At 36.0% G+C, this 11,469-nt stretch overlaps 1 protein-coding gene across 1 annotated transcript; it reads left to right on the top strand.

Annotated features, from left to right (window-relative positions):
• Window positions 1-2,522: 2,522 nt before the first annotated feature.
• LOC592217 lies at window positions 2,523-3,874 on the top strand. The gene is made up of 3 exons (XM_030992573.1): window positions 2,523-2,569; window positions 2,927-2,963; window positions 3,520-3,874. The coding sequence occupies exons 1-3, from the start codon at window positions 2,539-2,541 to the stop codon at window positions 3,785-3,787; spliced, it is 336 nt and encodes a 111-aa protein (XP_030848433.1). The 5' UTR covers window positions 2,523-2,538; the 3' UTR covers window positions 3,788-3,874.
• Window positions 3,875-11,469: the final 7,595 nt, after the last annotated feature.

Below are 11,469 nucleotides of genomic sequence, written 5' to 3'. Positions count from 1 at the left end.
CCCTCGATGTGTTGTTAGAGAGCGAGACCTTGACCTCTATATTTCTCACTTCTCTGAATGGTGGATTGTTGCCTTCATCACAAAGGTATTCGTGGGCAAACGTGTCATCTGTACGCCTTTCGTACCCGAACCGAGCCCTATGAACACTAAGCATCTGTTGAGGCTCTGCATTAGAGACAGTAACCAAGGGAAAGCGGAGGTATGAACGGGGAGGGGTATTGTGACAAAATGGCAGGAATTTATCAAGGAGGTTTGTCGACAAAACTAGGTTTATGTGCGTCATATGACGCGTTTCGACTCGTTTTTACAAACCTTGGTCTGTAAAAACGCGTCATATTACGCACATGAACCTAGATTTGTCGGCAAACCTCCTTTGTGTATTCGGGCCAATTTTTTTAAAGATTAGTAAAGTACTTATGTCATATTCGCTTTTCGTCCAGGATACTGGTTCAGAACAACAGAGCCTGCGTATGAATTTCATCACAAAATGACAAGCAACGTGTGCTGGAGCAGGGCAAATAGACCATCTTCATATTGTAATGGAGTGTTATGCGCACACTTTAAGTGATTGAATTCACCTGTTAGGAATGATTTAGTTCAAATTCAGAATATAAATGTCATACTTGATGAAAGGACAAACATCAAAGCTTTTCCTGCCTTGTCCTACAATACGGAACGTTTGCCACATGCAATTTTGCATCGATACAAATCTCATTCACCTGATAAGAATAATAGTGTTTCAATAGACATAATACAAACTGCATACATTAGTTGTTGCCAGGTTGGACACGCATTATGGCTTGCCATACCTAGCAACACTTCATATGTGCAGTTTGTATTCTGACTATTGAAATACTATCATTCTTAACGGGTGAATGAAATAATTTGTATTTAGGAACTTTAGGAACTGTTTTATTGCACCACCCACCCCCCCCCCCCCCCATCTTCTTGTTTTTCTTTCTGGTCCCCATGGAAGACGAGCTGCTCTACAGTGCAGCTGAAAATGGTCTACCCAGTCGTTTGTTTTCTCTGTCTTCTTGTTTATTTCATTTCATTTTTTTGGTGCTCTTTTCCAAATATAATAACTGAATGATAAAGAACATATAAACGAATAATACGAAATTCACAAACAATACAAATTTCATGTCAAAACGTTTAGTTTACATTTGTTCATATAGTAACAAAACTTAATATTTCTATAACATATTATTATATATTTTAAGTGTTATCCAAACTATCTGTTGAAAAAGAGCAGGAGATCGCAATCAAAAGCGATGGTTGACTAGGATGACGGCCTCAAAAACAAATCTTAAGGTAAAACTTAAAATGAAAAATGAAGTGTTTAAACGTTATCCTTCTTCCGTTCTAAATGTTGTCTTTTTTAATTTTGTTTTCAATTTAATGCATGTAATTTTCTTGCTTATGTAAAGTGTAAGCTGTATATTATGTATAAGTTTAGGCTACTTTCTTTTCATCGTACATATATATTCTTTTTATATCATACAAAAATCAGCCTGAACCAGGATACGTGACACCGATAAAGGGAGAAGAGTATTTTGTGGCATGGCGTTCTGGTGATCTTAAAGTAACCTGTCAGGTAGACGACAAGGAAATATACACCAAGGCAAGTTAATATAAATGCTTTAGTTACAACGACAAACCAACTCATAATTCACTGATCGATTTGTTGGCTATTCAGAGCAATGTATTTGTTTGGTTGGTGCGATGTCGGTCTGTATGATAGTTCCACAGCGTATTGAGAGACATAGTTGTGACACGCGGACACGTACGCGATCAAATGTTAAATCATGGAGCTGTAACTAGTTCCCTCCCACACACAATCTCTATATAGAAGGGAACTTATTTGGAGCACACCCACCTCTCTCAATACTGTGATGGGGGTATAATTGAGAGGGAAAACAAGTAGTTATGCCATTTTTCTAACCGTAACAGTTGAATGAAAAATTTACATTACAATTAAAGTTACTCGATTATAATATGAATGTTTATGTATTCTGTCAAATATATGCAACATTTCATACTAAAGGTGTATTAATTTGATATCGCGTATCAATAGAATAATGATAATAATAATATTTTTTATTTAGCATCGCTCGACGATAGTGTGTGTGCGTGTTTTGTTGGGACGAGAGATGTGTGTGTGGGTGTGTGTGTGTGTGTGTGTGCGTGCGTTTGATTACTCCATCATCTTAGCAGGGGATCAAAAACACTTTATGTATATAGGATGATACCTACGGGGTCTAATGGAGACACATGTAACACCTTTAAACTGTAGCCTTGCAGAGGAAAAAATAATCTTATATTAGGCAAATCGTTAGGACATAAAATCTAATTAAATGACATGATGGGTACATTTAATGTGTATCTAAAATCGTTATTCTATGTCTTTCTTAACAGACACAACAGGAAATTCTGTTTCATAAATCAGTTGAGGTCAATGTACGGTTCATCGTTAACACTCCAGCCGCTGACCAATCTAAAGTCTTCGTTCAGATCATCTTGGAACAAAGCGCAAAGATGGAAATTATTTGTCCGATGAATCTGTCAGGTAAGTGTTGATCGCTTAAAAACATTTAAATGTAGGCCCCTAGCTTAGCTTTCAGCTTTATAACGAAGAAAGGAAGAAGGAGAAGTAAGAAGAAGAACAACAACATTTAGTAGTATACATGTTAATCTCATAACCTGTTTCAAACGTTTAAACGACAGGAATTAGGTTTCGAAAAAAAAAATACAAGAAATTTTAAAATGTTAACAAATTATAAAATCGTCCCCAGAAAATGTGTCAGAAAAATATTACAGTTGGAAATACCAATGGAATTCAGTATTTGATTGAAAATATATTTAGGAAAAAGGAATCACCAACGTGAAACAGTGTTTCATTTTTTTTCTTCATTTCTTACTATAGGAGACCAGGTGACACCAAGGGCAAAAGGAACTCAAAAGTAGGTCTATCTTTTTATTTTATTTTATTTCGAATTGTTTTATTCCGCTGCTGATTTTGTCCTGGGCGTTACTGTGCTGAACTTTTCGGTACTTTATTTCTGACCACTTTCGCTGATTTTAAGTTGGGTCTGTTGTGCGACTTGGATTTTCATGAAGTTAAGTTTTCTTGGCTTTGGCAATCTATTTGAGCAGTGGTATTTTCTTTTTCATTTCATTGTCAATTAAGTAAGTGACAGTCTTTTTAGATGATCACTAATTTGATTGGTTCAAAGAGTTTAAAAGGGGCTTCGTGAGACAATTCATAGGTTTGGTTATAATATTATAACAATATATTAAATACTGAAGCCTATATATTGTTTGTAACATAATTATGCTCTACATGTAAAGCTTATTTAACACTTTCGCCAAGTTTAGACAGGTTGTAAATTGGCCACCGTTACATTTGTCTAATCAATTAATTATTATCATTGACAAACTTTTTGCCATAACCAGCTGTAGGCCTACATATTAGTGTTTTCATCACAAACTAAATCTTTGTCTCTCCTTTAATCTCAGGCCTACCGATTCACCGGAAGTAACAGATATGCATTTGCTAAGAATCTCACAGGAACTCCTTCCGGATCATTTCTCCGCTCTGCACCTTACTCTGGGGATCAAACCAAGTATTGCACAAGGGATCCTAACGCAGAAGATAAATGACTATCCAGATACATACATGCACCTTCTACAGCTGTGGAAGACAGAATCCCATAGGACCCTGAGAGACCTGGACCAGGTTCTTGTTGAGTCTAGGGCCGGTGGTCTTAGATCCAAGTATAAATAAGAGCAAACTAAGATAGAACATCTAATTACACTGTGTTGTTGACAGTGAAGGTGACTGTTCATTTGTTTGCTGCAGAAGAAATTGTGAGATTTCTTTTCTTCTTCCACGCCTGGTAAGTTAAAGACCGCTGTTTGCGTATTATTGAACCTTATGCCTGCCATCTGACAATTAGTGTACAAAGCAAATAAAAAGGCTCTTTAAGAACTATATGTGCAGCAAAAACAGAATTTTGATTCATATTTTTATTTGAAGTACGTTAATGTGTTAATGGTGATTATACTTTATTAAACTGTTTATCATAAATATCATGTTACCACTTTAGATTATTTAATAAGATAAACACATAGTACGAATTACTTGTGACTTGTTTACTGGTGTAATTGTATAGGCCATCGAATCATGCCTTTTACTGCATCTGATAGGCTGATACTTGTATCTTTCAGTTTTAATGCTATTGATAATGTTTAGCAATTTACAATCTGTTATTGTTAATACAAAACAATTGAAGTACTATGCAATTTGAATGTATTGTGTGTCTGTTTTAGGCAAATGTAACTATTTTGTAATTGATTATGCCAGCTACATGTATAACATTGTAAAATTGAATTGAGCGCAAGCTTTACCTCCTACTGATTAGATGTCATTTTGTAAAAGTCAATATTTTAAAGAAAGTTTTGTTTAAATGTAACTGCTAAGACTTTTGTACCGGTATTGCCAAAAAATAAGTATATATCCTAATGAATGTCCTTTGCTACATGAGAGTTGGACTGTAGTATTCATGCATGTAGATTAAGCACAGTGTAGCTGGTGTCGACCGGTGAGTAAAATTAAGGGTTTTTCTGTAAATGTAGTTTATGCCAAGATGTTATTTGATGAGGTTGCATTGTAAATATTTACACTGTTATATTGCTTACTGAATATCATGAATCAATGAATTGTTTAATAATGTTGAACAGAAAATAATGGTATTGCAAATTCGATAATTGATAAATTGATTATTGATATTTATTCGATTTTAAAATATCACTAAGTGAACATGACAAATGAAATTTCCTTGTACGGATAGAAAACGAATAAGATTTTGTTTTCCCGTTTTTGTTTTGATGATAAAGCTGTAAATAATTGGCCAAAGATGTATTTAAAGAAAAACACTTTTTGTTATGTCAGATAAGATAATATATATATATATATTTTTATAGATCTAGAGCCTTAATAAGGTTTGAGCGAATGTACAGGTAAAAGGCAGTTCAGCTTTTCAAGCTGCGATGTGAATGCATTTATTATATTTACTTTGCTCAGAATGCAAGGCAAAGTCCGTTTGATTTAACTTAATGTATCTGATTAAAATAGTGGTATTTGTTTAAAGCTACAACAATGATAATGATCACAATAATGATAACAACAAACAAAACAACACTAATAATAATAACAGTAATTTTAAAGTAGTATTTGCTCAGAGTAGCCTCATCCGTATTAATACTGTTTACCCCGGCTTTTAGGATACGAGGTTTGTAATTGCCTTTTACAGGAAATAGAAAACTGAGAATATGCAAACTGAAATAATAAACATGAAGTGACGTGCATTTTAGAGGATTTTAAATGTGAATTGTCCATTCGGGAGCATGTTTTTGATAATGATTCAATTTCGTTCAAATACTACACAAAAAGATTTTGGAATTCAATTCTAGGAGTAATAGATCGACATAACAAATATGCATGTTTATATGAGGCCATATATTATTTTGTGAAATAAATGCAAGGCAGATTGGAGAGATCTACCTTGAGGATAGCATAGCACTAGAACAATGACATGTAATACACATGGACGTTTTAATTATTTTCATGTGTCATTAATTTTCAACTTACGTTTTTTCCGATACTTCAGGTTACAAGTGAACCAAATGGGGTTTTAGATTATTGAAAAAAGAAATTACGTATTCAAGCAGCTTTATCAATTGTAGCATGTTATTATTCAGATGAAACATTTTCTTATGAAAAGATCAATAACTTATGCTAAAAGAATCACACGAGACAATTGTATTCTAATGAGGTCATATTTATTTATGATGAAACAAGAAGTGTAACTTTGAATTTCGTTGAACTAAATAAAATTGATTATCTGTATGTTTTTATTATTCATTGAATGATTTTGAAAGGAGTTACAGAATAAACTTCAAACTTGCATACAATATGCAGGGCAGGCGCGTACTAATCTTAGTAAAAAAAGAAAAAAAAAAGTGGTAATGGGTGACCCCAAAAAGCCGACCATACCCCCGCCCAAAGACCGATCGGCCAAATGTTCAAATTATGGGACAACAAAAATAAAATAAAAATGTACTCGGAACCCCCGCCCCCCCCCCCCCCCCGCTTATTCAGCGGCTGGCTGAGTCGTTGCGAAAAAAATAAATATTGGGTGATCCACAAAAAAGCCGACCCTCCCCCCCCCCCTCCCCGGCCGGTCGGCCAAATTTTCAAATTTTGGGACACACACACAAACACAAAATATATCCTCTTACCCCCACGCTTATTCAGCGGCTGGCTGAGTCGTTGCGAAATTTTCGGCGTAATTTTCAAATATTAAAATCCCCCTCCCCCGCCCCCCCACAAACATTATGGCTTGTCCTACCTAACAACGCGGAAAGTATGCACTTCTCATCTTGACTATCGGAATAAAATTATTTGTAACAGGGGAATGAAATAATTTTCAACGAGGCCTTAAACAAAGATGTGTGCATTAAATTTCGTGGTGTTACAAAAAATGGCCTATTGAATAATAACTATTCTACCAGAGAGTAAATAAGTAGGTGAGAGTCCTTGAATCACTGTAAATACTTTTCTACTCTTCAGAGTGTCACCATTTTGTACATAAACTTTCTAAAGTTAGTAGCTGTGCTTTTTTAATTTTTTTTGTAAGTATGTACTTGTTTTAAATAATTATTGTCATTTAATATTTGTATCTCCTACGGTCGTTTAATTATTTGATTTTTAGCTGTCTATTTTTCTTCAAATGACGCAGGACTATACACTGTGTATGTGTGTGTGTGGGTGGTCGAGTGTGCATGTGTGTATACACGTTTACATGTACGTACACACATATAGAGAGCTCTGATATATTAATGTATCTGCTATATAAGGTGATTTTGATGGTCCCAGCTGTCTATATTCTTATCATCATCATCAACTTCAGGTGGCGCTGTAAAACGCTGCTGTGGTCTACACAAGAGCACACCATGCAACTCTTTTACTTGCCATTTGTGTTGCACCTGTCATTCCTATAATATAACTAAATTCCTGATATTACATGGTAATTTCCCTCGTCTCAAGAACCTCGTGAAAACGCCTGTCCACTATATATATATATATATATATAAATTATATGAACGATTGATATTGGGCAGGGTAAAAAAATCTCTGTTGACAAGTTGAGGATAAACTAGATTTTGCCCATAGGGCTTCTTCAAGTTAAGATTTAGAACTTTATCTTCTCCTATGTAGGGCATATTTTCAAGATGTTGATGGTTCTCCGTCAGAGTCAAACTGTACATCGTGACCTTTGACCCGGCTACCTTCATTGTCTTAAATCCAGCCAGCACTACTATATAAAAAAAATATAAAAAAAAAAAAAAAAAATGAAAAAATGAGGCAATTTCAAAACAAACTATGTCGACACCTAAATTATTGCCAACACCATCGATGTAACGGTCAGAACCAACCGAAATGAAGCTGTGAAACTAAATGGCGACTCTTCCAGGAGCATTGTTGAACAAAAAAATGAAACACTGAAAAGACTTAATCGATATTTGAGCCAGAGAAAAGAAAACAGCGCCATCTAATCATCATTGATGAATAACTCGAAGAACAGTATTGCCAGGCGGAAATAATCTTTTCAGATTGGACACCACAACCGGATTCGACAGTGAACAATATTTGTTTCTTAATATTTCAGTCGAAAGAATTGCCGTATGTTTATATTCGCAGTAGGATGTGAGTTGACTCGTCTGATAATCTGAAAAACAAAAGAAAACTCTAAACGATTTTTACATTTGTAATTCTTATTAGCCTATATCTTTACTCTACCATCAACATTCATGTACAACTTATAGTGACCTCAAATACGAAGCTGTAACTAAATATATGAATCGAAATATTCTGTTACGACTAAAAAAGGAAGAGAGGGAGAGATATATATATATTCATAAAGAAAGGGGGGATGGGAGAGAAAATCAAATAGATGGATAGATATAAAGACGTATACGTTGGGAGATAGATAAAGAGTCAGAGAAATGGAGAGATGAAGAAAGATAGAGAGAGATAAAGAGAGAGAGATGAAGAGAGATGTAAAAAGAAAGTGAGATAGAGATATATATATATATAGAGAGAGAGAGAGAAAGAGAGAGAGAGAGAAAGAGAATGCGAGATGAAGAGAGAAAATGGGGAGGGAGGAAATGAACTAGTATACCGTGTGAGTCAATAAAAAGTTTACACCTATAAAATTGCTAATTATTTTTAAATTATCTATGTACAGTAAATTATTATACATCTTATGAAAGAGTGTTTTATCCCAAATCATTTGGTAGCATTTTTGTGTGGTATGCTTCCACGCCTGGATGAACAGAAGGCATTGTTTGCGAGAGTGCAAAAATCGACTTGCGCCAAAGTGATGCCTACAGTATGTATTATGTAAGGATTAGCGGAGTGAGAGAATGAATTGAATGTATCAAATGAAATGCATTGCATATGCTATTTGCAGAAGCAAAGTCACACACACACACACGCACGTACAATTATTCATTGATATTTGATATGTGTGGCATAATTAATTTTTGTTAGGGATGTTATTTGGATCTACACAGACCGAATTAATACCAAAATCCCAATTATTTAATTCAAATATCACATGAGCAACTTTGGCGCAAGTCGATTTGTGCACTCTCGCAAACAATGCCTCCTGTTCATCTAAACGTGAACACATACCACACAAAAATTATACAGAATGATTTGGGATAAAATACTCTTTCATAACATGTATAATATTTTACTGTTCATTATTTTAAAAATAATTAGCAATTTTCTAGGTGTAACTTTTTTTTGACCCACACTGTAGATTAAAGACCACCGCACACTCCTCTCGTCCTCCAATCCGATTTTTGATGAAATTACAATGTTATAGCATAGCAGAAAATAAAAGGGGAAGGGGTTCTTATTAAAAAAATGAGAGATGCACTCATCAGTATGAAAAAATGCACTTATTAGGAAGGAAAAGGGGCACATGTCAAAGTAAAAAGGGCAATAATCAGAGGTGAAAAGGGGCATTTGTGGAAGAAAAAGGGGCACTTTTCGCACCTGAAAGTAGACACCCACCACAGATGAAAGGGCGCACTCACCACGATCATTCACATTTTACATGTTTTAATGTTCATGTAAAACGCGCTAGCTGTTGTAAATTCTTTAAAACTCGGATCGCATTCGAATCGTGTAGTGTGCGCTGAGCCTTAGAGACTGGTATGTGTTTCATTCATACTTCTTTTGTCTGTCCCAGTCGACTAGCTGCGCCTATAACGACAGGGTGACAATAAAAAAACGGACTCGCATATAATGCAAAGCAAATTTTACCGGTATCAGTGAATGGGGAATCTTTTAAAAAGAACGTTTTGATAATATAATAATAATATTTATGTAATACACCGGCTGTATAACATGAAGCCGCACGAGCCCCCATGATAAGGGGCTCAAACATTCAATGAAGTTTTTTCTACTAGAAACCCATTCACTTCACCTGGGTGGAGAGTGGTAATTGTAGATTATATTTTCTCGCCAAAGTACATTAGTGTCGCGCGATGGGACTCGAACCGCGAACCATTTGATCCACAGTCCGATGACGGGTATTTACTATAGACCACGACACCTCTACAAACCAAATTTCGTATTTTAGGGATGCAATTTTTGGCAAAAATATTAAAAAGATCCACTGGCAGTGCTCTATGCGAATATCACGTATCATTGTTGATTTTCAGAATGATATTCATGCATGCATTGGTCAAGCTGTAATAAACATCAGATTGAACATAAATTCACTTTCTAAACAATATTTGTACAGGCGTTTTTAATGATTTTAACGCAGATATAAAATAATATTCATGTTTTTTAAATTATGTTTTTGTATAATTGGACAAACTTGAACTCCTATGAATTATTGTATCACAACATGCTCCCCAAAACAAAAGAACATCTACCAAATCTGTAAATGTTGGTAGCATATTTTTCACGAGAACATATTCTTCTTCCTCATGTTTTGCTAGTCCCTTTTTTATTTGGCCACCTTGTATAGGCCTATTATCGACTATTCATTGAGCCGAGTACAAAAGTAAACAGAATCTAAATTCAAGTTATATTTCCATTTCTACAATATTCAATTTTGAGGAAGCAGCTAGCATAATTCACACGCGAATGACGGTTGAGTGCTTTAGGGTCATATTACATTAACTGGGAATAGAGCTGCGTACATTGTAGCCTGTACTAAACGTCATATCATACATGCTTCCTATGAGATCGCGCTGGTTTTTTGTATTTCGGAATAATAACATTGCCATATCTGTAGGCCTAGGCCGCCTATACACATTCGAGATTTGACTACGTTGAGGAGGTGTTGGATATGTGACATTAATGGGATAATGGATGGCCGTCATGTTTCTACGTTAATAGAACGTGCCGATGCAGCTGACTTCAACATTTTAATATAATATGTATTGAGACGAAGTGATCTCCTTTCTGGGCAAGAATAATTGCGCGGTTCTAACGAAGTTTGCAGGCGCATTAAACCACTGCCAGCCGTTATCCGGAGCAGATAACACGCAGCACGGTATTGTCTATCTATCTATCTTCGTCCCATAGCTTGGAGTCGTTTGGGGCGACAATAAATTAATGTCTTCATCGACAGTTCTAGTTGGTTGATCAAATAGACTTCAGTTATAATAGTCTAGAATTTACAGGGAGACACTTAGATCAGTAGAATTATTATCATGGATGGGGACAAGATTCAAAGAGCAGACCTTCCTGGGGCTGAAAATATTGATTTGACATCTCTCCATGCAGCAGCATCAAATGGTCACCTCGATGTTGTGCAGTTTCTCATTGGCCAAGGAGCAGATCTAAATAAGGTGGGTCTAGATGGCAGCACACCTCTCTTCGCGGCATCACTCAATAGTCACCTCGGCGTTGTACAGTTTCTCATTGGCCAAGGATCAGATCTAGATAGAGCGGATAAAGATGGCAGGACACCTCTCTACGCGGCATCATTCAATGGTCACTTCAATGTTGTACATTTTCTAACTGACCAAGGAGCAGATTTAAAATGGGCGGATAAAGATGGCAGTTCACCTCTCTTCGCGGCATCATTCAATGGTCACCTCGATGTTGTGCAGTTTCTCGTTGGCCAAGGAGCAGATATAAAGAGGGCAGCTAAAGAGGGCAGGACACTTCTCTTCGCGGCATCATCCAATGGTCACCTCGGCGTTGTTCAGTTTCTCATTGGCCAAGGAGCAGATATAAAAAGGGCGGATAAAGATGGCAGGACACCTCTAGAAGCGGCATCACTCAAAGGTCACCTCGATGTTGTACAATTTCTCATTGGCCAAGGAGCAGATCTAAAAAGGGCGGACAAGAATGGCTGGACATCCCTCTAT

Source organism: Strongylocentrotus purpuratus, unplaced genomic scaffold (assembly GCF_000002235.5).
Source record: "Strongylocentrotus purpuratus isolate Spur 01 unplaced genomic scaffold, Spur_5.0 spur5_scaffold_20, whole genome shotgun sequence".
Classification (NCBI taxonomy): Eukaryota; Metazoa; Echinodermata; class Echinoidea; order Camarodonta; family Strongylocentrotidae; genus Strongylocentrotus; species Strongylocentrotus purpuratus.
The sequence above is the reverse complement of the archived record's forward strand: the minus strand, read 5'-3'. Positions and strand labels throughout refer to the sequence as shown.

What these genes read in the sequence shown, in the direction of transcription:
- LOC592217 (XM_030992573.1), top strand. Translation starts at nt 2,539, where the DNA reads ATGGAAATTATTTGTCCGATGAATCTGTCAG. An exon ending in TTGTCCGATGAATCTGTCAG is followed by an intron (nt 2,570 to 2,926) that starts GTAAGTGTTGAT and finishes TTCTTACTATAG; the next exon opens with GAGACCAGGTGACACCAAGG. An exon ending in AGGGCAAAAGGAACTCAAAA is followed by an intron (nt 2,964 to 3,519) that starts GTAGGTCTATCT and finishes CTTTAATCTCAG; the next exon opens with GCCTACCGATTCACCGGAAG.